Raw genomic sequence first — 27,498 nt, forward strand, 5'->3', positions numbered from 1 at the left:
TGCCATTTCCAAAATGTTGCTCCTCCGTGTCACCTTCTTATGTTAAATGAGCTCTGGTTATGGTCTTTCATTCTTTTGAAGCAAGGCATTAGATTGAATAGTACAGAACAGTGCGCAGTACATTGTTATTCATAGCTCTCTCCCAAAGGTGACAAAAGAAAGTTTTGTGAGGCCCTGCCAACTAAACCTTGGACTAAACACTGGTAAAAGACTGTCCTCCTTAAAGTGATAGGAAATACAAAATCAGAGCCTAAGGTAAGAAGCCGCAGTTTTTGTTTCTCGTTTTCAGACGTGTACCTGAACACGCAGCTCCTTTTGCCTAGCCTCGCCCAGAAGTGTGGGTGCTGGAGAGCAAGCGAGTTCTCCACCCGGGCCCAGGCTTCCAAAACAATTAGGTATGCTGGGCATCTCGCAGTCAGCCAGCCAACCGGCACCGTGCCTGACCTCAGACAGGACTGCTGTCAGCTCCAGCATTTGCATTTTCTCTGTTCAAAAGCATTTGGCACTTACTTGGTTTGCAATTCTGTATTCATAAGCGTTAACTATTCATGAAGGAAAACCGTGGGAAAACTACTAATTCCATAAATCACTTTACTAGACTGTTTTGTTTTGGTTTTTTTACTTTTGTTCTTTTTGTTGGTAATGATACAGCTAATACAATTCTAAAAATTCTTATTTAAAGTTACTTTTTAAGTTCTTAAACAGTCACTTTTTAACTTATCCAGCTAGAACATACATTGGGGGGTAGGGAATATGATACGAAGTAAGGCACTTTATCTTGTTTCACATAGGTAGCAAATTGCCTCAACAAATTTATTAAATAGTCCATACTTTAGCCACTGACTTAAAATGCTTCCTGTATGTAATATTGATTTCCTATATACAATAAGACTGTCTCTAGTTTCTCCTGTCCCACAGAAGACAACAGATTTGTCTATTATGCACTGTTCTGGTTGCTACAGTTTATAGTATGCTAAACTGGTTGCTTCCAGTTTATCCCTTGGAAGGGAAGCCCTCCCAAGCCCCTTTCTTCCTTCTAATTATACTTGTTTCTGAACTAGAATACATGCATACTGTCAATACAGAGAGTACAGAAAGGAGAAGACTTACTCTCCCACTCAGCTTCTTAGAGCTAACAGCTACTACAGGAGGTGCTCTACTGACACATGGGCATGGGCCTCTGTGTCTCACCCACGTGTACCCCTTTTTTTTAACTCCAGTAATACCATACTATATATACACAATTTTTTGTATATATACAATTGTATATATAGTATAGAATTAGAATTTCTGGATTAATGGCTTTTTATCTTGATAGGTATTCCAGTTGCCCTGCAAAGCTTAGTTATTTTGTTTTCTTTCTTTCTTATTTCTTGAATAGTTTTGTTAGTCCACTCTTAGGTGAACTTGAGTTATCTTTTAAAGTTCTTTTTTAAAAGTGACACTTAATTGAATTTCTAGATTAGTTTGGCAGAAAAATATTTTTACAGTGTTGAGTCTTCCCATCCATGAACACTGTAATGGCTCTTCCTATCTTAGGTTCTGTTTTGGTGACATGCTCAAGTCTTATGATAACTTTTAAGACAATTACAGGTGACATGTATACCCTTACTTAGTAGGGCTTAAACATTTGGTGAAGGAATAATAGTTTTAAGCTGAACTCTCTCTACTTGTGTGATATTGCTATTTGTATTTACTTGATGTTTAATTCCTAAAAACCCTGTTTCTCCCATCAGAAAAGTCTACTTTATTATATATTTTCTAGGAACAGAAATTTGAAAAGGTGAGACTCCCCCCCTATTGATGAAAGTATACTTTAAACACACACACACTCCTAATGAGCATATTAGTTAAATGAGAGAATGTGTTTCCACTTTAACGCTTCTTTATGTTGGTTCCTCATAGAAATTGATGTTGACATTTCATCTTTTAAGTTTTGCCCTTCCTTTGCAGGATATTAATGCCCATGCCTGTGTTACCGGTAAGCCCATCAGTCAGGGTGGAATCCACGGACGGATCTCTGCTACTGGTCGGGGAGTTTTCCATGGGATTGAAAACTTCATCAATGAAGCTTCTTACATGAGTATTTTAGGAATGACACCAGGATTTGGAGATAAAACATTTGTTGTTCAGGTAAAAACGTTCACTTTCTTAAAGAATAACTGATATACATATAAGTTTTTCAGTGTTTTAAGATTTGCAGGGTTTTTTTTAATTTTTTTGGAGTAGACTTGATTTGTGTTGATTTCTGCTGTACAGCAAAGTGATTCAGTTATAATATAGTTCCCTGAGCTATACAGTTGGACCTTGTTGTTTATCCATCTTATATATAATAGTTTGCATCTGCTAATCCCAAGCTTCCACAAACCAGTTGTTGCTCTCTCCTCTGAGCCTCTGAAACTCCCTTTCTGATCTTCCCACCGGTGATGGGGCTTCCCAGAGTGTGGGAACCTTTCTTTCCTCTTTTACAGCTGCCTTCCAGGGGTACAGGTCCCATCCCAGCTCCTTTTTTCTTTTTTTTTTTCCATTTTGTCCTACCTGATTATATGGGGATCTTTCTTGTCCTTTCAGGTGTTTGAGGTCTAGTGATCAGTAGGTATTCTGTGAGAATTGTTCCATTTGTAGATGTATTTTTGATGTATTTCTGGGAAGAGGTGAGTTGCACATCCTTGTACTCCTCCTCGATTGGAACCCCTAGATTTGCAGTTTTTAAAATTTGTTTCTTTGGATCTCTTAAGTTTTAAAATGGACATATGCAGAGTAATACATCCTTTGTTTTTTGAACCTTGGTAAGATTCATGTGACTAAACCAAGTATCTCTCAGAAACATATGAAACTATCATCAACTTCTTTTGTTTGATATTTAAATTGAAATTGTATCCAGAAGGGGACATCTCTTAAACTATTATGTGTATACAGAAAGGTTTACACAATGATCCAAATTTCAACTTTTGTGTGGTGTTTTGATTAGTTTACTTAGAGGAATCAAAATTAAGTTGAATCCTACTTTAAAATAAAACCCATACCCCTCCCAATTACTGACTTATCTTTTCACGACCATAGGACATCTGGTCATCAGGAACTGAGGTCCTAGGTAGCGTTGTTGACATCACTGCCGTTTCTTTATAGGCCAATAAGGCTGCATGTCACTGAATGTCCTCAGGACTCATTATCACAGAGGACAAAGGGTTGGGTTCCACATTCCGAACCAGAAATTTATTGTTGAAGAGAGACATTGTTTCTTTTATCAAAAGGATTTTGAGAATTACTTCTAAACCAACAGAATTGTATTGGTCAGAATATGACATTTATCATCTGTGCTAGGACTTTGACTCTTGTTTCATGTACAACTGTTCTTCACAGGGATTTGGTAATGTGGGCCTGCACTCTATGAGATATTTACATCGTTTTGGTGCTAAATGTGTTGGTGTTGGTGAATCTGATGGGAGCATATGGAATCCAGATGGTATTGACCCAAAGGAACTGGAAGACTTCAAATTGGTATGTTAATGTAATATCTGAACAGTTTGACCACCTGAATGTTGTAAAGTTGAAAAAAGTATTATTGAAATCTGTTTGCATTGTTTTTTTAAATTAATTTTCATTGGAGTATAGTTGATTTGCAGTGTTCTGTTAGTTTCTGCTGTACAGCAAAGTGAGTCAGTTATACATATATCCATTCTTTTTTAGATTCTATTCCTATACAGGTGATAACAGGGTATTGAGTAGAGTTCCCTGTTCTATACAGGTCCTTATTAGTTATCTGTTTTATATAGAATACTGTATATGTGTCAATCCCAATCTCCCAATTTATCCCTCCCCGCCTTCCCCCCGGGTAACCATAAGTTTGTTTTCTACATCTGTGACTCTTTCTGTTTTGTAAATAGGTTCATTTGTACCATTTTTAGATTCCACATATACGCAATATCATATGATGTTTGTCTTTCTCTGACTTCACTCAGTATGACAATCTCTAGGTCCATCCAGGTCACTGCAAATGGCATTATTTCATCCTTTTTAGACTGCCATATTTTAGATTCCATATATACATGATATCATATGGTATTTGCCTTTCTCTTTTTGACTTACTTCACTTAGTATAATAATCTCTAGTTGCTGCAAATGGCATTATTTCATTCTTTTTTACGGCTGAGTAATTAATATTCCATCGTATATACGTACAACATCTTCTCTATCCATTCATCTGTCGATGGACACTTAGGTTGCTTCCATGTCATGGCTGTTGTAAATAGTGCTGCAGTGAACATTGGGGTACATGTGTCTTTTCGAATTATGGTTTTCTCCAGATATATGTCCAGGAGTGGGACTGCTGGATCATATGGTAGCTCTGTTTTTAGTTTTTTAAAGAACCTCCATAGTGGCTGTATCAATTTACATTCCCACCAATAGTGCAAGAGGGTTCCCTTTTCTCCACACCCTCTCCAGCATTTATTGTCTGTAGATTTCTTGATGATGGCCATTCTGACCGGTGTGAGGTGATACCTCGTTGTAGTTTTGATTTGCATTTTTCTAATTATTAGTGATGTTGAGCGTCTTTTCATGTGCCTCTTGGCCATCTGTATGTCTTCTTTGGAGAAATGTCTATTTGGATCTTGCACCCATTTTTTGGTTGGGTTGTTTGTTTTTTTGATATTGAGCTGCATGAGCTGTTTGTATATTTTGGAGATTAATCCCTTGTTGGTCGCTTCGTTTACAAGTATTTTCTCCCATTCTGTGGGTTGTCTTTTCATTTTGTTTGCTTATTTTTTTTAATGTAACTCAAAGACCTCCTACTAAATGAGTCTTCATATCATAGGCACTAAACATTTAAACTCTGTTGCAACCATTAATTCTGATTTTCAATCAATTATAGCAACATGGAACAATCCTGGGCTTCCCCAAAGCAAAGATCTATGAAGGGAACATCTTGGAGGCTGACTGTGACATATTGATCCCTGCTGCCAGTGAGAAGCAGCTGACCAGGTCCAATGCACCCAGAGTCAAAGCCAAGGTGACAGCATGATGGATTCAACCTTACCAATGTGGAGTGACACTGAGAGTCATAGAAAAGCTCTAATGGGTTTCCTCTTTTTTTAAAAAAAAGAAAACAGCTTTATTGGGATGTATTGGGGTGGCCAAAATGTTCCTTCAGGTTCGTTACCATCTTATGGAAAAACCCAAATAAACTTTTTGGCCATACAAGTCCCCAAGCATACAATTTAAAGTGGGATTTTGCTTCTCTCCCACAGCCCCATACCCCACACATCTCTTGAGCTCAGCTGGAGGGGATTTGATGGTGTTATTGGCATTTCTCTATGTTCGTGACTTTCTTGCAGATCATTGCTGAAGGTGCCAATGGACCGACAACTCCAGAAGCTGATAAGATTTTCCTAGAGAGGAACATCATGGTTATTCCAGTAAGTAATCTACATTTGCCATATTTTATATGTACTTGGAATCATAATTGTCTTTTGCAAGGAACTGGGGGGAGAGGAGGATTGTTAGTTTCCCAAGCCTTAGTGATGAATTCTTCATCTTTATTTTGTTTTAAACTTTTATTTATTTATCTATCTATATTTATTTTTGGCTGTGTCGGGTCTTAGTTGCGGGATGCGGGATCTTTTGTTGCAGCACACAAGCTCTTGGCTGTGGCTTGCAAGCTTCTCTCTAGTTGTGGCATGCAGGCTCCAGGGCGTGTGGGCACTGTAGTTGTGGCAGGCGGGCTCCAGAGCGTGTGGGCTCTGTAGTTTGCTGCACGCAGGCTCTCTACTTGCAGGCTCTCTAGTTGAGGCGCTCAGGCTCAGTAGTTGTGGTGTGTGGGTTTAGTTGCCTCGCAGCATGTGGGATCTTAGTTCCCTGACTAGGGGTCAAACCCACGTGCCCTGCATTGCAGGACAGATTCTCTACCACTGGACTACCAGGGAAGTCCCTTTATTTTGCTTTTAAGAAAATAAAGTAGAAGTGTGGTTAATATAATAAGCCTGTCTTATATTGGACCTGAACATTTTCTTCCAACTTCAGGCTCTTTCTTGAGTATGTATTTAGACTTCTTAAAATCCAGTTATATAAATGTATAATGTGCTAGAAGTACTACTCTATCTTTCAAATGTCCCTTGCTGTCTTACTCAGAAAGCTAATATGAGTAACATGTGCTTAAGTTTTTCAGTGGTTAAGCATGGGGTCTGTACCAAAAGGTCATTGGAAATTAGAAGTTAGTGTGGACTCGCGATGCATTTTGAAGAACTGCTTTTGCTGAAAGCACTTAAATTCAGTTTAACTGAAATAGACTGCCTCTATGTAGTGGGAGAGTGAACACTAATCTTCTGGCAAGACACCCTTGGACCATCCAAACCAGTGGTTAGTGGGCAGGCAATTTTCTCAGAATTTTTTTGGTGGAGAAGAGGCTCTAAAACCTCTGATCCAATGCTTGCTGATTAATAAACCAATAAATTATTTTTTTTCCAAAGGGAGAAAGCCTTAGATGTATTGGGAAGGGGGTTTGTTTAAGTGTAAAATTTCTGATACCATCTAAGATGTATTTGGGAAGCTTGAAGCTTAATCTGCTTTGATATTAAAACTTTGATATTAAACAATGAGCTCACGTTCATTGTAAGCTTTTATTAAGACCATCATCTCCTCATTTTTTTGTGTATAGGATCTCTACTTGAATGCTGGAGGAGTGACAGTGTCTTACTTTGAGTGGCTGAAGAATCTAAATCATGTCAGCTATGGCCGTTTGACCTTCAAATATGAAAGGGATTCTAACTACCACTTGCTCAGTAAGTTCTGATTATCCTGTTCTGCAAAAGTTATCTTTTGGGTCATCTAAAAGGTTGGGGAAAGCCTGCACTTAATAAAAGGGCTAATTTCCTTTTTGTTTAGTCTCAGAACGAAAACTATTCTGACTCATGAGTCTTAGACCAAAAATACACAATTTCTTTATAGGTATTCACTATATTAACTCTCTGGAATATATTTATATTCCAATGTTTATTCTGCGAGTATGTTCTGGTTCCCAGAACCTAATCTGTAAGTTAATAGTATAAAGAGTATCATTTTAAACCAGGAGCTCCTGCTGATACTCATCCATTTCTATCTCAGGTTGCTTTTGGTAAAGCCCTATCTATTGTCAAGAATTTTTTGAGTGTTATGATGAGAATACTGTTTTGTCTTTGACTAGAATAGGCTCCAGAGTTGACACTAGAATTTTCCTCAAGCTGAAATAAGACCAAGACCTCCAACTGAGCTTTACTGAGCCCACTCTGAGAATCTGGGTGAAGTGTTCCATCGATTTCCATTCCTTTTTCCCTCAGCATTTTCTTTTTAAAAGAGCCAAGGAAAATCCCTGCTAATGGGTGTTATGGAAACAGAGCAGTGACCTAAATTCACATTTATATAGGAATTTGGCAAAGTGCTTTATTCCTTTTAACTGAGATTTAAGTGAGTAACCCTTTTATGTTATTAGTGTTGAAGGTTTTATGTCATTAGTGTTTGGGGCTGTGGATATAGTTTGGGGCTACTTTCGTTTCTACTTCATTTTTTTTCTACTAGCAGTATCGTATCTTCATCTCTTGGCTTTTTATAGTGTCTGTTCAAGAGAGTTTGGAAAGGAAATTTGGAAAGCATGGTGGAACTATTCCCGTTGTACCCACAGCAGAGTTCCAAGACAGGATATCGGTGAGTGTGCTTGTTGGTGGCATCACATACACTGCCTGCTGTCTTCTTTAGGTCAGGCCAGCTGTATTAAATGGGATTAAGGCGTGGTTATCAACATGACAGTTATATGACTTCCTCTTTCCTTACATTCTAAAAATGGAGTAAGAATCTTAGTTTGAAATAATTCATGGTTCTGCTTTTGATACTTTTACAATACAGATGACTCAACAAGTGATTCTAACATAATGGTGAAGAGTTATTGTGTATTTTAACTATTTTAAGCTTTAGAGAAATGGAAAGAATTGAAAAGTAAACATTAGATTGACCTATGTAAAAAATTGAAATTACTATATGGACACAAATAAGAGTCAAAGAAGACAGATGAGAAAAACTATTTGTTGTTAATTAGCTATTGACAGGATATATTAATACACATCACAAAGAGAATTTCTTTACCAGTAAGTAGCAGGCGACATGAAAAAAATCAGAAGTAGGCCTAGAAAAAAATGTTTAACCTCATTGTTAAAGAAATATACATTAAAATAAGGATTCTTTAATGTATTAAACTAGCATAAACAATTAATGGATCTTATGCTCACCATGTCTGTTGTGAAGCAGTTGTACCTTTATTCTGATGACAATGCAAAAGACTTATTAAAGAGTTCCTGCCCTTTGACACTTAAAATAACATCACCTCTGGGAGTTAGCCTAAGAAAACAATTTTAAAGGAGAGGAATGAGTCCGTGCATGATGGAACTGTGTTTACAGTCATTTTTAAAATTAGGTTTGATTTTACAATCCAGTGTGTGTGGGGGGGGCAGGGAAATGGCTAAGTGATAATATGTCTTCTTATGAAATATTCAGTCATGGGAAATAATTTAAGACTATATTGCAACATGGGGAAATGTTAAGGGTTTTGTTTTGAAGGAGAAAAGATGCTTTTGCCACTCTGGGTAACTCTCCTCAAAGAACCTTCCTCTTTCCCAGAACCATGTGTCTTAGTTCTGGTCCCTCCTTCTGGAACACCCAGACCCACTCCCTGCTTGAGTATCACATCTCAGTGGCTTTTCCTGAAAGTCCTCTCTGCCTGCCAGCATTTCACCCATCCTTCCATCACAAGTCACTTAGTGCGTTTATAGGCCCTGCTGTTGCTGCGGCTTTAAGATGGGATTCTTGCTCCTCCCTGTGGTCGCCCCATGTCCCAGCACACGCCTGCCACATAGTCAATCAGACTGAAACCTGGAGAGGGAGTGAAGAGGACAGCCAGTTGGTTAGGAAGACAGAGCCATGATGCCTTTCATTTTTATGCTTTTTTAAAATAATCTTTGCCCAATGTATCAGTCTTCCAGTTTTCAAATGCTTTCGGTGCTTCTAATTTTAGACTTTAATGCTATTTCTCATCTCTTAGTGACTTACTTATTGCAGCAGTCTCGTAATAAGTGTCAGTTGAAAACCCAGTTTTTTCCCCCAGCTCCTTGCTTTTAGTTTCCTCCTCCCCAGCCATGCTGTGGCCCTGCCAGGACCTACATCATTGACCTGATCATCTTTTCACTGTCCTTCATCACACCTGTCTTCACTTAAATTCCATTGCCCATCATTAGTCACTCTCCGGTCTTGTTTTGCTTCATCACACTCCTTTGTTAGCACCTGAACCCCGAGGAAATTTAGCTCTCTGCCCCCTCCATTCCTCCGCTGTAGCAGGAGGCCCTGCTGACTCTTCAGACTTAAAGTAGGCTCTCAGCTGCCCAGCAGTTAAACTACTTTTCCCTGTTCCATTCATTCTCTCATTCTCTTCGTTAATTATATCATATTTTCTCCTTTTTTCTCTCCCTGCACTCCAGTTCATGACCTGGTTATCTATTCACAGAAAAGTGAAGCAGTCAGGGAACGTCCACATCTACCCAGCTCCTGGTATCTGTACCCTTGAGCAACTCTTTGTGCTTCCATCTCAGCCCGTCTTGTTCTGGGCTGTTTTCAGTCTCTCAGATGCACTGCTCGAGCACACCTTCCCCTTTCTCTTGCATCGTTTTCCCTCTATTCAGTCATTCCTATCAATGTAACAAATGCTGCCTTAAAAAATATAAATCTTAATCCCACTTGCCCTTCCAGGTCTTGCTATTTTTATTTCTCGTATAGCAAACCTCCTTAAGAGTTGTGTATACTCTGTCCCCAGTTTTTCTATACTCAAACCTCCTATTCTGCCCACCACTCCACCAGAACTGCTCTTGTCACGGTAACCGGTGGCGGCAGCGTCACCAAACCTAGCGGGCATTTTTCAGTCCCTCATCTTACTGCACTGGCCACAGGTGACCACTCCCGCTGGAACGATTTCTTAGCTTCCAGGACACCACATCCTCCTGGGTTTCTTCCTGCTTCACTCGCCAGTCCTTCTGCTGATCCTTGTCATCCCTGTACCCTGTTAACATTGGAAGTCCTCAGTCCCTGAACCACTTCTCAGTCTGAATTCAAAATCTTGGTGATCTCACTCAGCCTCATGGTTTTTTATATTGTCTCCTCTAACTAGAATATAAACTCCAGGAGAACAGAGAATTTTCATTATTTTGTTTTCTGCTGTGTCCCCAGTACCTAGAAGAGTGCCTGGAACATAGTCGGTACTCAGTAAATGTTTGGTGAATGAATGAGTGGGTGAAAGGAATAGCAGTATTCCACTTGTAAAGCAAGTTTTCCTGTTCCTAACTTGGTAGAACAAAACAAAGCTCAGGGCTTCCCTGGTGGCGCAGTAGTTGGTGCAGTGGTTGAGAGTCCGCCTGCCAATGCGGAGGACACGGGTTCGTGTCCCGGTCCTGGAAGATCCCACATGCCGCAGAGCGGCTGGGCCCGTGAGCCATGGCCGCTGGGCATGCACGTCCGGAGCCTGTGCTCCGCAATAGGAGAGGCCACAACAGAGAGAGGCCTGCGTACCGCAAAAAAAAAAAAAAAAGAAAGAAAGAAAAAAACAAAGCTTAACCTATATGTTTCTCTGTTTGTTTGTTTTTTTAAATTTAATTTTATTTATTTTTTGGCTGTGTTGCGAATTAGTTGCTGCGTGCGGGCTTTCTCTAGTTGCAGCGAGTGGAGGCTACTCTTCATTGCAGTACAGTGGCTTCTCTTACTGCAGAACATGGGCTCTAGGTGCGCGGGCTTCAGTAGTGGTGGCACGTGGGCTCAGTACTTGTGGCTTGCGGGCTCTAGAGCGCAGGCTCAGTAGTTGTGGCGCATGGGCTTAGTTGCTTCACGGCACGTAGGATTTTCCCGGACCAGGGCTCAAATCTGTGTCCCCTGCATTAGCAGGTGGTTTCTTAACCACTGCGCCACCAGGGAAGTTCCATGTTTCTTATTTTTTAAATTAATTTATTTATTATTTATCTTGGGCTGCGTTGGGTCTTCATTGCTGCGCACAGGCTTTCTCTAGTTGCAGCAAGCGGGAGCTACTCTTTGTTGCGGTATGCGGGCTTCTCATTGCGGTGGCTTCTCGTTGCAGATCACGGGCTTCGGTAGTTGCGGCACACAGGCTCAGTAGTTGTGGCTCGCGGGCTCTAGAGCGCAGGCTCAGTTGTGGCGCATGGGCTTAGTTGCTCCGAGGCGTGTGGGATCTTCCCAGACCAGGGCGCGAACCCATGTCCCTTGCATTGGCAGGAATATTCTTAACCACTGTGCCAACCAGGGAAGTCCCCCATATGTTTCTTAATTGATATAAGTGTTACAGAAATATACCTTCTTAAGTGAATAAGTATTAATTAGATAAAGTTCAGCATATATAAAAAGTGGCTCAACAACAACAAGTTTTTATTTGGCATATCAGGATGTGTTTGCTAGCTATATATATCATATTAAGAGTGGTGGTGATAGTTATTTGTCCTAACTTTAGAAAACAGTCCAAAAAACAAATTAGATAGAGGAACCCGTTGAAACAAACTGACTTACAGAGATAATTGGCAAGGAAAGAGAGGAGCTGATTTGGTGGTCAAAGATGCTGGGTTGGGCCTCCCTGGTGGCGCAGTGGTTGAGAGTCCGCCTGCCGATGCAGGGGATACGGGTTCGTGCCCCGGTCTGGGAGGATCCCATATGCCGCGGAGCGGCTGGGCCCGTGAGCCATGGCCGCTGGGCCTGCGCATCCGGAGCCTGTGCTCCGCAACGGGAGAGGCCACAACAGTGAGAGGCCCACATACCGCAAAAAGAAAAAAAAAAAAAAAGATGCTGGGTTATATCCCAGCTCTAAAAATAGCTACCTGGGGACTTTCCTGGTGGTCCAGTGGTAAAGAATCCGCCTTCCACTGCAGGGAACATGGATTCGATCACTGGTCGGGGAACTAAGATCCCACATACCGCAGGGCAACTAAGCCCGTGGGCCACAACTACTGAGATTGCACACCTCAACTAGAGATCCCATGTGCCGCCAACTACAGAGCCCACGTGCCCCAACTAAGACCAGACACAGCCAAAAATAAGTAAAATTAAATTTTAAAAAAAGCTACCTGTAACTTTGGCCAACTTCTCTGGTTGTCAGTTTCCTCATCAGAAGAATCAGAGTGGTTAATTATGAGCTGCTAAGATCCCTCCAGCTTTAAAGTTTGTGGCATTGCTGAATATACAGGCAGGATTCTACCCCACAGCTGCTGTTGGAGGTAGCTGGATTCTTTTCGGTGCCCTGTGTGGTGTGCTGGGGAGCGGAGATGAATGTACCCTGACACCGACAGGGTAACATGTTGTTGTGGTCTGCATCTCAGATGGTTGGTTGACCAGTGCTGAGCCCACTACTTGGCCTATGTTTCTTGGTCCATACTTTCCTGTGGTGTTTTATCATGATATTAATTTCATGAGTATTTGTTTGCTGTCAAATATAGTGAAAACTAAATTGTGGTTAAAACATGACTACTTAAATAGGTATCAAGATACTATAGAGAAATTAAGTATATCTTTCCTGAAAGACAAAAAACAATTCTATCTGGCTGTATATTGACTTAAGAATCCTTTGTGCTCTATAGGTGAAGCATGTCTTCATGGTTTTGTTAAACTAGTCTTTTTCCTAACAGGGTGCCTCTGAGAAAGACATCGTGCACTCTGGCTTAGCTTACACCATGGAGCGCTCTGCCAGGGTATGTACACAGGTGCTGTTTGCGTTTCTGGTAGTTACGTGAAGTACAGCTCAACTGTGTCATCTCAGCTGCCAGACTGTGTGCAGTGACAGAAAATAGCGATGTGTTTAAATGTTCCAAAACATGTGCTTTTTCAGTCTTAAATGATGGGCGTTGTTTTTACGATCTGCCATATGTTTTCCCAAGTTTGGGAAATAATGCCAAGTTAGAAGGAATCATGTTTAGCTTAGTCAGCCAAACTTGGTTGCAGCTTAGTGCACCACTCTGTTATAGCTACAGGAAGCTACCTTACTACATAGAATTTGGTATAAGTGAAAGGTTTTTTGACCACTTGATCCTTACTTCAAAGCCTTAAGCACAGTTCGAGTCCAGTTTTCCTAATTTCTTTTTGAGTTCAGATTCTATCCATTTGGCATCAAGTTGAAATAGCAGAAGCAGATATTAATTTTGTTAATTTTTTTGAGATAATTAGCATACCATAAATTCACCCTTTTAAAGTATATAATTTAGCAGCCTTCAAGTATGTTCATGAGGCTATGTAGCCATCACCACTCACTCCAGAACATTTTCATCACCCCATCCTTAGTTCATTTAAATTACCACAGTGTATATCAGACTTGCTCCAGATTACAGGATGTCTAAAGGGCATAGAGATAACTCACATCTTAAATTCTAAGGAGCAACATCTTCCTGTCATCTAAACAGTAGTTTGTATTAATTCCAGAGAATTAGTCCTTCCTGACTCGAGGTTATTTCACTGCCTGAGTAGTTTCTCTTTGGCTACCCAAGTCCAGTCCTGAAGTGGTACTAGGGTAACTTGTGCCAGGCTGTTATGTGCCTTGTGTGTTCATGGCCTGGCTACTTGAGTCATGGTCACATCCCATCTCCACATCACATCTCCTTCATTTCAGCAAATCATGCGCACAGCCATGAAGTATAACCTGGGATTGGACCTGAGAACAGCTGCCTATGTCAATGCCATTGAGAAAGTCTTCAGGGTGTACAATGAAGCTGGTGTGACCTTCACATAGACCGGACCAGACTGCAGCTGACTTCTTCACTACCCTCTTCACCTCTTCATCTGCAGACCTATCACAAGTTTACATGTAACCACAGAAATCTCTCTCTCATGACTTAATAGATGATGATGGACACCATTCTCAACAAGTCAATCCAAATCAGCCCCTTGAGAAAAAAAGTTAGGGGATCATAAATAAGCTAATAAGTGATAGTAGAAATTAGCTATGTCAGAGAGCCATTTGGGCATTTTGCCTTTAAATAAAGTCGTTTCCCTCTGCCTGTGCTGCCTTGTTCCATGGCTGTTTCCAGCACAGTCAGCTGTAGCCCTGGGAAAGCACCTTTTGTCCAAGAGTAGTCAGTCACTTGCCACTTCAGCTCTGGACAGATCTATCAGGTGCTTTGACACATTTAAGAAGCAGGTATATGGCATTTTCAGGAGGTAGCATGGTCCTCAAGTGAGTTATTGGTATTTTACATCAGCAAAATAACTCAATTTTATAGGTTACAAACAAAAAAACTTTCTTTATGCATTTTATTCTTTTAGAATAAAATAAGTACATGCTGCTGTAATAAAATTGCCTTTAGTCACTTAACAAGCCTAACCTTGACTCAAGCAGTGAATGCCTGTAAACATAATAAATGAAAAAAAAGCTAGTATTTTTATAACATAAAACAGTATCATTTATAACTTGTCAATTGCATATTGTCATCCAGCAAAAATAAAAAGCCTGGTAGAGAATTAAGTTATCTTCATACCTGCAAATGATGGAGGCTATTTTTGTTAAGACTGTTGGAATTTACTAACCACAGTTATGACATATAGTCCAAAGAATGCAGTAACCTCCTTATCATGTTAATTGTCCTCTTTTGAAGATCTACTGTGTTGACTAATTGAACAATAATTCAAGTAGAGTGCCCCAGAAAAAAACCACTTGGGCTCCCTCTTTGGAGTCTGGCTGGCGGCTCTGAGCATTGCCAATGGCCCCGACTCTTTGTCCTCATTTAGAGGCCTCATCTTCTGCACACGGCTTCATTCCCAGTGGGCTGGAAACAACCTGGGGTTGTGTTTTGTTTGGGAGTTGTTTGGCCAGGGCCTTTTGAACAGTAGTGTCCCAATGAAGTACTAGATATTATTTATGTAAGAATTAGCTTTTCTTTTTTTTAACAATAATATCCTTTCAGAAATTTCTAACTACTTTGTAACTGCATGACTTAACCTGGTGACAAAAGCAGTTATTAAAAAGACTACCTTTTCCAAAGCTTATGTTTCTTTTCTGTGTTTTTGTATTTGATATATTTGTCTCTTTTAGTAGATGATAAAACTATAATTGGGTTTCTGAAATTTTTGAAACCACCACTTATATAACATTTCTTTCCATAATGTTTTGAGCTGCCAAAATTTTATTCCTTGAATTCTTTTGTGTTTCATTCTGTGAAACAATATCAATGGCTATTCCTGGGGAAGAGGTTCTGCTTAAAGCTGATATACTGACATAATTTATATACCTATTTATACATAGTACTTTTTAACGAAGGAAGGTTTCATTGATTATGGTTCATTTTTAATAATTTAGCCACAAGATGTAACAAGACAATACTAACTGTAATCAACAGAAGTGGATTCTAGACCTGATTCCACCAGCTTACACAGCTGCCAGATCTGAAACATAACTTTCAGCTGGACTTTGTGTCTGTTTTGTCCTGATTCTGCCTTTCCATGGTTCTGAGCATCGGGTCAAGGAGTAGATAAACAAGCCCATGGCACCTAGCCTTCCTGAGCACAGTGACATCTACTTGCACTCGAGATGGAACATTAAAATAGGGGAGAGTGACTTCTCTAGTGGTCCAGTGGTTAAGAATCCACCTTCTAATGCAGGGCTTGCTGGTTCAATTCCTGGTCAGGGAACTAAGATCCCACATGCTGTGGGGCTACTGAGCCTGCGCACCACAACTAGAGGTAAGCCCACAGGCCACAACAAAGAGTCCATGTGCTGCAACTAAGACCCGGCGCAGCCAAATAACTATTTTTTAAAATGAATAAAATAGGGGGAAAGTGATGTGAAAGCAAGTTCCAGAATATCTGGAACAGTACCAGGTGGGTCAGTAGAGTCAGGTCATGTGAAAGCGGGATGATAAATCTTAGTGTGGCCTTTGGCTAACATATTGGGAGTATTTATAGCGGTGTTTTAAAGACATACATTAATGGGTTATTGATATTGTCAGAAAACTGGTATTGTTCATACTAGCTATATAAAGGCAACACAGCACTAGTGTGTCAACTTTGGTTCCTGGAGTTTTGAGTTAGAAGATCCTGGTCAATTACTCTTGGTTTCACTGAAATGTTCTAATTTATCTGCTTATAAAATTCTTTTTTAAACTTATGTATAATACTCTAAAGTTAATTGTTTCTGAAATAGCCATAGATGGCTTTTGTAGCAGTTATTTAACTGTTGCCTCAAACCCCTACACCAGAATGTGTTCTAATTACCCCTTGATAGTTGAAGTTTAGGTAAGTTAAAAAAAAAAAAAAAAAGTTTTAAGAAAGCCTGCATCTTAATTCACAAGCTTTAAGTAAATTACCTATTCCCTAAACATCCCTGGCAGGCTTTCTCAGCCCTGCTACGTTTAAGGCCGTCAAAGCATGGCACATGAAGAAAACTACATCTGTGAACCTTGCACAGAAACCTCAGCAAAAGTTTTATTTGTACTATGTGTGTTTTTAATTTTTTTCACAACTCTTACTGGCTTTTTTTTGCTTGCTTTTTTTTAATCAAAGCTTACACATAGTGTAGACAGGATTTCTCAACACTGTTGACATTTTGGCCAGGTAATCCTTTGTTTGGGGGACAGTCCTCTGCATTGTCGGATGTACAGCAGCATCTCTAACCTCTACCCATTAGAGGTCAGCAGCATCCCTGAGCTGTGACAGTGTATTCAGATTGCCAAATGTCCTGTCAGGGACAAAGTCACTCCCTATTGAGAATTACTGGTGTTGAGAGCCAAATAGTTCTATAAGGCTTACTGTGAACTATAGTATTATACTGGACTCTTAACATCTATGAGGCTAGTATTATCCTTATACCAAAGCCAGACAAAGACATCACAAGAAAAGAAAATTACACACCAATATCCCTTGTTAACATACATATAAAATAGTTAAACAACAAGGTTCTACTCTAGCACAGGGAACTATATTCAATATCCTATAATACCGATCAGAATAGTCATCATTAAAAAGTCTACAAATAGGGGCTTCCCTGGTTGGCGCAGTGGTTGACAGTCCACCTGCCGATGCAGGGGACACGGGTTCGTGCCCCGGTCTGGGAAGATCCCACATACCACGGAGCGGCTGGGCCCGTGAGCCACGGCCGCTGACCCTGCGCGTCCGGAGCCTGTGCTCCACAATGGGAGAGGCCACAGCGGTGAGAGGCCCGCGTACCGCAAAAAAAAAAAGTCTACAAATAATAAATGTTGGAGAGGGTGTGGAGAAAAGGGAACCCTCTTACACTGTTGGTGGGAATGTAAATTGGTGCAGCCATTATGGAAAACAGTATGGAAGTTCCTCAAAACTAGACTTGCCATATGATCCAGCAATCCCACTCCTGGGCATATATCTGGACAAAACTAATTCCAAAAGATATATCCATCCCCATGTTCATAGCAGCACTACTTACAATAGCCAAGACATGGAAGCAACCTAAATGTCCATTGACAGATGAGTGGATAAAGAAGATGTGGTGTGCAATGGAATATTACTCAGCCATAAAAAGGAATGAAATAATGCCCTTTGCAGCAACATGGATGAACCTAGAGATTATCATACTAAGCAAAGTAAGAAAGACATATACCATATGATATCGCTTATATGTGGAATCTAAAATATGACAAATGAACATATCTACCAAATAGAAACAGAATAGATTTGTGGTTGCCAGAGGGGATAGAGGAGGGAAGGATTGGGACTTTGGCATTAGCAGATGCAAACTAGTATATACAGGATGGATAAACAAGGTCCTACTGTTTAGCACAGGGAACTATGTTCATTATCCTGTGGTAAACCATAATGGAAAAGAATATATACGTGTGTGTGTATATATGTATATGTATATGTAGAACGACCTCACTTTGTTATACAGCAGAAATTAACATTGTAAATCAACTATACTTAAATGGAAATTTTTTCTAAAAGAACACTGCAGGAGAAAAAATATATCCTGTAATAAACCATAATGGAAAAGTATATATAACTAAAAAGTATATGTATTGCTGTATACCAGAAAATAACACAGCATTGTAAATCAACTATACTTCAATAAAATAAAAATATCCCTTAGTAACACAGACACAAAAATACTAAGAAACCAAGTCCAAGCTCATAAGTATCATACATACATCATGACCAAGAATTTCTCTTAGGAATGCGAGGATGGTTCAACGTAAGAAATCAATCTGTAACCCCTTCCACGAAGATGGCAGCAAAGGCGGAGAAGAAAGCCCCTGCCCCTCCCAAAGCCAAAGCTAAAGCAAAGGCTTTGAAGGCCAAGAAAGCAGTGTTGAAAGGCATCCACTGCCACAAACACCGCCATAAAAAAAAAGATCTAGCCATCACTCACCTTCCAATGGCCCAAAACACTGCAGCTCATGGGGCAGCCCAAATATCCTCAAGAGTGCCCCTAGGAGAAACAAACTTGACCACTATGCCGTCATCAACTTCCCCCCTCACCACTGAGTCAGCCATGAAGAAAATGGAAGACAACACACGTGTTCATTGTGGATGTCAAGGCCAACAAGCACCAGATTAAACAGGCTGTGCAGAAGCTCTATGACACTGACATGGCTAAGGTCAACACCTTGATCAGGCCTGATGGAGAGAAGAAGGCATATGTTTAACTGGCTCCTGGCTACAATGCTTTGGATGTTGCCAACAAAACTGGGATCATTTAACTGAGTCAGCTGGCTAATTCTAAATACAAAAGTTTTCACTATAAAAAAAACTAATAAACCCATTAATTGAACAAAGGGGGGAAAAACACAATCACTGTGGAAAAAGCATTTGACAAAATTCAAGACCCTTTCTAAACATAAAGGACATTTATGAAGAACCCACAGCTAACATCATACTCACTGAAAATTAGAAAACTTCCACTGAAGAGGAACAAGATTCCTGCTTTCACCCTGCTATTCTACATTATACTGGAAGTCCTAGCCAGAGTATTTAGGCAAGAAAAAGAAAAGCCATCTGAATTGGAAAGGAAGAGAAACTATTTTGCAGGTAACATGATTCTACATATAGAAAATCCCATAGAACACACACACACTCTACTGGAACTAATAAACAAATTAAGCAAAGTTGCAGAGTACAAGACCAACACTCAAAAATAAGTTTTCCTATGCATCAGCAATGCACAATCTGTAAAGGAAACTAAGAAAACAATTCCATTTACAATAGCATACAAAAGAAGAAAATATCTGGGAATAAGTTTAACCAAGGAGTTGAAACCCTTATAAAACTACAAAACACTGTTTAAACAAAAAGAAGACCTCAATAAATGGAAAGACTTGCCATGATTATAGATTGGAAAACTTAATATTGTTAAGTTGGAATTACTTCTCAAAGCAATCTATAGAGTCAAAATTCCAATGGCCTTTTTTGCAAAAAAAAAAAAAATCTGGGGCTTCCCTGGTGGCACAGTGGTTGAGAGTCCGCCTGCCGATGCAGGGGACACGGGTTCGTGCCCCGGTCTGGGAAGATCCCACATGCCGCGGAGTAGCTGGGCCTGTGAGCCATGGCCGCTGAGCCTGCGCATCTGGAGCCTGTGCTCCGCAACGGGAGAGGCCACAACAGTGCGAGGCCCACGTACCGCAAAAAGAAAAAAAAAAAAAAACTGATTCTGAAATTAATATGAAACTGCAGGGACTTCCCTGGTGGCACAGAGGTTAAGAATCTGCCTGCCAATGGTCCAGGAAGATCCCACATGCCACGGAGCAACTGAGCCTGTGTGCCACAACTACTGAGCCTGTGCTCTAGAGCCCACGTGCCACAACTACTGAGCCCACGTGCCACAACTACTGAAGCCCACGCACCTAGAGCCTGTGCTCCACAAGAGAAGCCACTGCAATGAGAAGCCCATTCACCACAAGGAAGAGTAGCCTCTCCCTGCTTGCTGCAACAAAACTGCAAGTGACTCCAAATAACCAAAACAAAATTGGAAAAAAAAAAAAAGCAACAACAAAAAAACTTGGAATTCTCACACTTCCATTTCAAAATGTAATACAAAGCTACAGTAATTTAAACAGTGTGGTACTGACTGACATACAAACATCTGGACTAATGGAATAGAACCGAGAGTCCAGAAACATCTATGGTCAATTGATTTTTAACAAGGGTGCCAACACCATTTATATTAGTTTCCCAAGGCTGCCTTAAAGTACCACAAATTGGATGACTTAAAACCACAGAACTTTACTGTCTCATAGTTTGGGGGGCTATAAATTGTCAGCAGGGCCATGCTCTCCCTGAAACCTGAAGGGGAGAATTTCTTGCCTTTTCCTAGCTTTTGGTGGTAGCCATCAATCCTTGGCATTCTTTGGCTTGCAGCTGCATTACTCCAATCTCTGCTTCTGTTGTCACATGGCCATCATCCCTCTTATGTGTGTCTCTTAATAGGGACACCAGTTATATTGGATTAAGGGTCCACCTTACTCCAGTATGACCTCATCTTAACTAGTTACATCTGCAATGACCATATTTCCAAATAAGGTCTCTTTTTCAGGTACTGGGGGTTAGGACTTCAACATATCTTTTTGCGGGGAACTCAGTTCAACACATAACACCATCCAATGAGAAAAAGAATAGTCTCTTCAACAAAAGGCATTAGGACAACTGGATATCTACATGCAAAGGAACAAAGTTTGATGTCTTCCTCACTCCATATATAAAAATTAACTCAAAATGGATCAAAGACCTAAGTATAAGAGATAAAATTGTAAAAAAATTAGAAGAAACCATATTTGTAAATCTTCATGGCCTTGGATTTGGTAAAAAAATTCTTATTTTTTTATTTCAGTTGTATTTTGAGTTCTACAATTTCTACTTCATTCCTTTTTATAATTTCTAATTCTTTATTTGTATTCTCTATTTGATGTTGATCTCATACTTTCAATTCTTTAGATGTGGTTTCTTTTAGCTCTTTGAACATGTTTAAAATAGCTGAAGTCTCTGTCTAGTAAGTCCACATTCTGAAGTCTTAAGGCACAGTTTCTATCCCTCCCCCACCCCCAAATGGGTCATAATTTCTTTCCTTGCATATCTTTGTTTTGTTTTTGCTGAAAACTGGACATGTTAAATAATATAAAGTGGCAACTCTGGAAATCAGATTCCATACTCCTCCCCCCAGATTTGTTGTTGTTGAGTGTTTAGTGACCTTTCTGAACTAATTCTATAGTCTGTTTTCTTTGTTGTGTGTGGCCACTGCAATTTCTCCTCAGTTAGCTTAGTGGTCAGCTAATGATTGGACAGAGATTTCTTCAAGTACCTAGAACCAGTAAGTCTCCTACCTTTGCCAAGACTCTGTCTATGCTGGGCCTCACCTTCAACACTCAGCCAGGCAACTCACATCTTGGCCTTGGTTCTCACTTCCTGCTTGCATAAAGCCTCAGGGTTAGAGATGAGAACTTCAGGCCTTCTCAGGTCTTTACTGAGCTTACACACATGTGCATGGCCTTCTAGATTCCCAGGAATATGTTAGAATTTTCAAAGCCCCTAAGGACGTTTTATTCCCCAGTTTTTCCTTTTAAGATTTTTGGTTAGCCTACTGCTTGCTCAAACTGTTATTCACCACCTCACCTCATACTGCCACCAACTTAAAATATTACCTCTAAATGCTTTATAGCAAACAGCCCCAGGGAAAAGCCTTTTTGCACTAGGGGAGCTTCCAGTCCATACAAATAAAGACAGCCTTGCAGTGGGGGTCTTCCTAGGAGCCACCAGTCAAGTCAAACAATGACATTTCTCTGGGAATAAGCCTTTGAAGAAACACCAACTCTGTTCTACTCTTTCCAGTAGCTGCCAAGCTGTTGATTTTCACTGTGATTGTGGGCTGTTGGTGTCCAACCTTGTACTGCTCACCGCAGGACAGGCCAGTGAATTGAGAGGCGAGTTGCTGGGGCAAGCAACAGCAACTTCATTTGGAAAGCCAGTAGATCAAGAAGATGGTGGACTCATGCCCCAAGAACCATCTTGCCCAAGTTAGAATTCAGGCTTCTTTAATACTAAAAGGGGAGGGAGTAAGGTCAAACATTTCCCGGTTTCCATTAGCCTCCAGAGGGGATGTGTTAATTTCTTCCTCCCAGCATTCACTCACAGGTGAGCCTGGTCAGGATGTTCCCTGTGAGCTAAACAAAGGTATTTTAGCTTAATGCTCATTACCTGGGAGGCAGGGTTCCCAGAGATGGGCCGTTATGTATAATTTAAGCTCACAGGCAACATCCCTTCAATAATTAGCTTGTAATATAATGCAAAGTTTCTTAGCTATTACAATTCCCCATTGTCAATATCCATTCCAGTCTTGTGGGAAAAGGGATGAAGACTGCTCTGGCTACTTCCAGAGGCTATGAATATTCCTTAGAATCTTTAGTCCTTTTTATCTACAACTATTTGAACCTGATAAAACTGCTTAGCACTTTGTTGTCTAATTTGTAATTGAACTTGGGGTTTTGGTTCCAGTTCCCAATACAAATACTAAATTCCTGTGCTATTTATTTAGACAAAATTAAACAAACTGGTTGACCCTTCTCCAGCTACAATGAAATTCCCATCTACTTCATTTGGATGGGCAGACCTGTTGGAGGCAAACGCACGAACAAAGATTAGAATAGTGCCCAAAGTTTCAATGTAATTGGCAACTGCTGCTGGGGGGTTTTTTTTGTTAAATAAATTTATTTATTTTGGGCCGTGTTGGGTCTTCACTGCTGCACGCAAGCTTTCTCTAGTTGTGGCGAACGGGAGCTACTCTTCATCATGGTGTGCGGACTTCTCATTGTGGTGGCTTCTCTTGTTGCAGAGCACAGGCTCTAGTCGCCTGGGCTTCAGTAGTTGTGGGACGCAGGCTCAGTAGTTGTGGCTCACGGGCTCTAGAGCGCAGGCTAAGTAGTTGTGGCACACGGGCTTAGTTGCTCCGCGGCATGTGGGATCTTCCCAGACCAGGGCTCGAACCCGTGTCCCCTGCATTGGCAGGCGGATTCTTAACCACTGTGCTACCAGGGAAGCCCAACTGCTGGGTCTTTTAGAGCATTTATAGATTCTCTCGCCTAGGCAGACATCTGGAATGGCCTACCATACAATATTTCAAAGAGGCTTAATTTTTTAAATTAATGAATTAGTTTGTTTGGTTGCACTGGGTCTTAGTTGCAGCTCACCGGCTCCTTAGTTGTGGCAAGCAAACTCTTTAGTTGTGGCACACATACGGGATCTAGTTCCCTGACCAGGGATCAAACCCGGGCCCCCTGCATTGGGAACGCCACAAGGGAAGTCCCCCAAAGGGGCTTAATTTAAGCCTGCTTCTGGAAGCCATTGACCCGTAGCAGGGCAACTGGCAAGGCCTTATCCCAAGTTAAGTTGGTATTCATTTTCTCAGTTTTTCCTGTTGATTGTGGTCTCTGGGATGAATGTAGTTCCAATGCCTTAATCCAAGGCCTTAATCAGGGGATAATTTCCTTAAGGAGGGCTTTAACCAATTACAAGATACTGATTTTAAAGACTAATAACTTAAAACTGCCACACACAAAACAAATGGTCCACAAAACATTTTCCTTTCCTGATGAAGGTTTTACGATGCATTGTTATCATTAACCAGTCTTTTACTATTAACCTTAAATGGCCAGTTGAGACAAACAGTTTTTCTGAGACCCTTCTTCCACCACTGATTAAAACTGCAGTGGCCGGGATTGGGGATAATATTCATTTCACCTTCTAAGCTTTCTGTGCAGACTTGGTGACCTTGCCAGCTCCAGCTGCCTCCTTGTCCACTGCTTTGATGACACCCACAGCAACCATCTTTCTCATGTCACAATCAGCAAAACGGCCCAGAGTAGGCTAGTCAGAGAAGCTCTCAACATACATGGGCTTGCCAAGAACCATATCAATGATGGCAGCCTCACCAGATTTCAAGAATTTGGGGCCATCTTCCAGCTTTTTTCCCAGAACGATGATCCATCTTTTCCTTCAGCTTAGCAAACTTGCAAGCAACGTGAGCTGTGCAGCAATCCAGCACAGGTACATATCCAGCACTGATTTGGCCCGGGAGGTTCAAGATTATTACTTGAACAGGAAAGCCAGCTGCTTCCATTGATGGGTCACAGTCACCAGCCACTATGCACATCTCTGACAGACATGTTCTTGACATTGAAGCCCACATTGTCCCTAGGAAGGGCTTTACTCAAAGCTTCATGGTGCATTTCAGCAGATTTTACTTCACTGTAACATTGAGTGGAGCAAAGGTGACCACCATGCCAGGTATGAGAACACCAGTCTCCACTCCACCCACAGGGACAGTACCAATACTTCCAATTTTGTAGACGTCCTGGAGGGGCACACACAAGGAATACACCGGCTGGTATTCTGACAAGTCAATCTGTGGGAGAAGTGATCCTCTTGCCTCAGAGGATATATTTTTAGACTAGGTGTCCCAGTGACCCCTTTTAATGGTATTTGTATTGGCCATGTGTTTTTGGCCTTCTCTGGGGTGCGGTTAGCACACACTTCTGGTCTCACCTTTCAGAGACCTGTGGGTAAAGAGCTCTGTCTCCTTTCCTGGGGCTTTCATGAGCGCCATCTGTAGGCTTAATGTGTGTTCTGGTGGGACTCTGATGTCAAGCTGTTCTAGTGAGAAACTTCAGGGTGAGGTCTACCAGAAGGTTAATCAACTCATTCCCCACTGTCAATTTTACCTGGGGCTCTGGTGAGGAATCAGGCACCTCAAGTCCAAGGGAGCCCCTGGACTGTTCATTCACCAGAGTGTTTCTCTCTTTCTACCATATGAGAGAGGCTCTCATCTTTTGTTTTTCTGCTTATGTTTTAGCCTAGGGCCACCTGTTTTCCTTCCCCAGTGGTGACTTACTACCAAAAAAGTGGTGTTTTGTTCTGCGTCTTCTTTCTTCTGTTGTTGTTCCTATTGAACACTTTAAAAGCAACATCTACCAATTGAGAAGGGTTCATTCCAAATGCACCATCTAATCTTTGCAACTCTCTCCCGATATCTGAGGCACTTTGCCCTCACCAAGAGGTCAAATTTACCATTCTAATATTTTCAAGGGCCTCGGGATCTGCATTAGTATGACATCTGTACACCTGATAAATCCTTTCCAAAAATTCAGAGAGATCTTCATTTGTTTTGCTGAATTTCTTGAAAATCTTTTGCTTTGGTTCTCCTTTTCAAAGCCCTGCCAAGATGCACCAATAACTAGTTCTCTAATAAGGGCATTCTTCCCTCACTGCGGTCCCAATCTGGTTCAGCTGAGGGTGCTGCCAAGTGGACTTCAGGTGTAGAGGATCCTCCCTATTAAGGAGGGTTGCAATCTTTCCAATTAAACAAGCCTGAGAAACCCAGAGGGCAGATCATTTGCATTTAGGTTACCTATGAGGCAATGGGGGAAGGGAAATTGCCGTCCCCTGGGAGTGGCTCCTGGCCCAAATTGGGTGCCCTGCCGGTTCTTAGATGGTGATACCAGACCAAGTACCTGAGCCCCCAAACCTAACACACGATTTTGTAATTGACCCCTAGAAGGAAGGGAAGTCCTGAGCCCCAGTGCCAGGAATTGGGGCTGGATAGGAATGGAAGGTGCTGGAGGGGTTGGATATATTGGCCAGGCTGGGACAGCTAGCTCAGCCGTAGGAGTTAGGGTTTGAAGCAACATATCCTCACTCTCATTCCCTTCTTTTTATTTTCCCTGATGTAATAGCATAAATGCTTACACATAAAGGATTTCATCATTCTTCCCCACTTCTTCACACAATAGCTATAGTCATTCACAAGCCACTGTAAAACCATAAATAGCAATTGACTGTCTCTAACCATTAAAGGGATGCCTTTATGCTTTGGCATCAACCAACTGGGATTACAATGCAACTGAAAAGAAACTTGGTTACTGCTGTGACACACAAAAATTTATGATATTACTAAAATTATGACTGATACCATTTACCAGGATATACCAAAATTTTAGGAGTTCCATATAATTTCTAGAATGTGTATATTAACAACTTTTACCCATATGATACAATCTAAGAAGTTTCATCATCACTTATTTGACAATGCTTCCCACATAATTTAACATACCAAATAAGCCTTATTCGTTTAATATTCCTCTCTCTGAGATAGAGAAAACAAATAATTTGAAGTGTTCCAGGGACGCTTGGGAAAACCTCAAAGTCAGCTAGAGGTCAGATGAACTTCATTTAGAATTTGATCTTTGGGAAGTTCATCAAAAATATCAAAAAGTTTTAACCAGTGATAAAAGATCTCAACGGCAAATACAGATCACTTAAAGAAACAATTACCAAAAGCGGTTCAATATTTTAAGAAAACTTTGTCCTCTTAGAAAACCAAATTCAGGGGTTTTATACGACTTTACCTTTAAAATTTGTTTTCTTAAATTCAATCTTATCTTAGCCAATCCCTATCATGCACAAAAAATTCTTTAGTGTTCCTCCTCCAAAAACCTTCCACAATTTTCTGTATCCGTATTAATCTGTCCCTCACTTTTTCCATTCAAAAACAGCCAGCTCTAAAACAAAACCACCTTTTTCCCTTTATCAAGATGCGTTTTCATTCCTCATACCTTCTTTGCTGAAAACACACATCCTACATCTTGCATACTGAAATGCTCCCTTTATAATTCTTAACTTTAAAACCTTAATCTCTAGTGAAAAATCAAGAAGTAATTGTAAAACCGTCAAACCAGCATTTCCTGATTGACAAACTTATGCTTTAGTCTTCCTCTTCCAAGAAGGCAAATGTAGGTAAACTTAGACCTGTCCAGCAATTAATGTTCTAATATTTTATCCTATTTGAAATGACAGAGAGTCAATGAATTCTCTTCATTTAACTTAGTTTCAAGTTATGAAAATCTGGAGAAGCTATTTTAGATAGACATTCCCCAAACATAATTATTCCTATAGAGTTTACCTAAAACTCTTACCTCATATACCTCTATTTTATTTAGTTAAAATCTTTGTCATATTATTATCTTCTTGCTGACAAACTCTGTTAACAAGAATAGGTCTTGGGACTTCCCTGGTGGTGCAGTGATTAAGAATCCGCCTGCCAGTGCAGGGGACATGGGTTTGAGCCCTGGTCTGGGAAGATCCCACATGCTGAGGAGCAACTAAGCCCGTGCATCACAACTACTGAGCCTATGCTTTATAGTCTGCGAGCCACAACTACTGAGCCTGTGTGCTGCAACTACTGAAGTCCATGCACCTAGAGCCTGTGCTCCACAACAAGAGAAGCCACAATGAGAAGCCCATGCACCTCAACAAACAGTAGCCCCTGCTCACCACAACTAAAGAAAGCCCGTGCACAGCAACAAAGACCCAATGCAGCCAAAAAATAAATAAATTTATTTAAACAAAAAAAGGAATAGGTCTTAATTGATTTCTCGCAAACTTAGGTACAATAACAGCATTATACTTAATGTTGATGACTCTATAAAGACATGTCTGTGGAAA

General features: G+C 40.7%; 1 protein-coding gene and 1 pseudogene across 1 annotated transcript in view; one reads left to right on the forward strand and one right to left on the reverse strand.

Moving 5' to 3' along the window:
• GLUD1 (glutamate dehydrogenase 1) overlaps positions 1 to 15,031 on the forward strand; it is a 41,560-nt gene extending 26,529 nt beyond the window's left edge. Inside the window, exons 6-13 of the mRNA XM_060103242.1 lie at positions 1,954 to 2,133; positions 3,364 to 3,501; positions 4,874 to 5,011; positions 5,337 to 5,417; positions 6,656 to 6,779; positions 7,586 to 7,677; positions 12,690 to 12,752; positions 13,664 to 15,031. Coding sequence (XP_059959225.1) covers positions 1,954 to 2,133; positions 3,364 to 3,501; positions 4,874 to 5,011; positions 5,337 to 5,417; positions 6,656 to 6,779; positions 7,586 to 7,677; positions 12,690 to 12,752; positions 13,664 to 13,783 — 936 coding nt within the window. The 3' untranslated portion in view covers positions 13,784 to 15,031. The remainder of the gene's footprint in view (positions 1 to 1,953; positions 2,134 to 3,363; positions 3,502 to 4,873; positions 5,012 to 5,336; positions 5,418 to 6,655; positions 6,780 to 7,585; positions 7,678 to 12,689; positions 12,753 to 13,663) is intronic.
• An 8,711-nt stretch (positions 15,032 to 23,742) lies between these two features.
• On the reverse strand, positions 23,743 to 24,604 carry LOC132488080 (elongation factor 1-alpha 1-like; annotated as a pseudogene).
• Between the last annotated feature and the right edge of the window lie 2,894 nt (positions 24,605 to 27,498).

Source organism: Mesoplodon densirostris, chromosome 1 (genome assembly GCF_025265405.1).
Source record: "Mesoplodon densirostris isolate mMesDen1 chromosome 1, mMesDen1 primary haplotype, whole genome shotgun sequence".
Classification (NCBI taxonomy): Eukaryota; Metazoa; Chordata; class Mammalia; order Artiodactyla; family Ziphiidae; genus Mesoplodon; species Mesoplodon densirostris.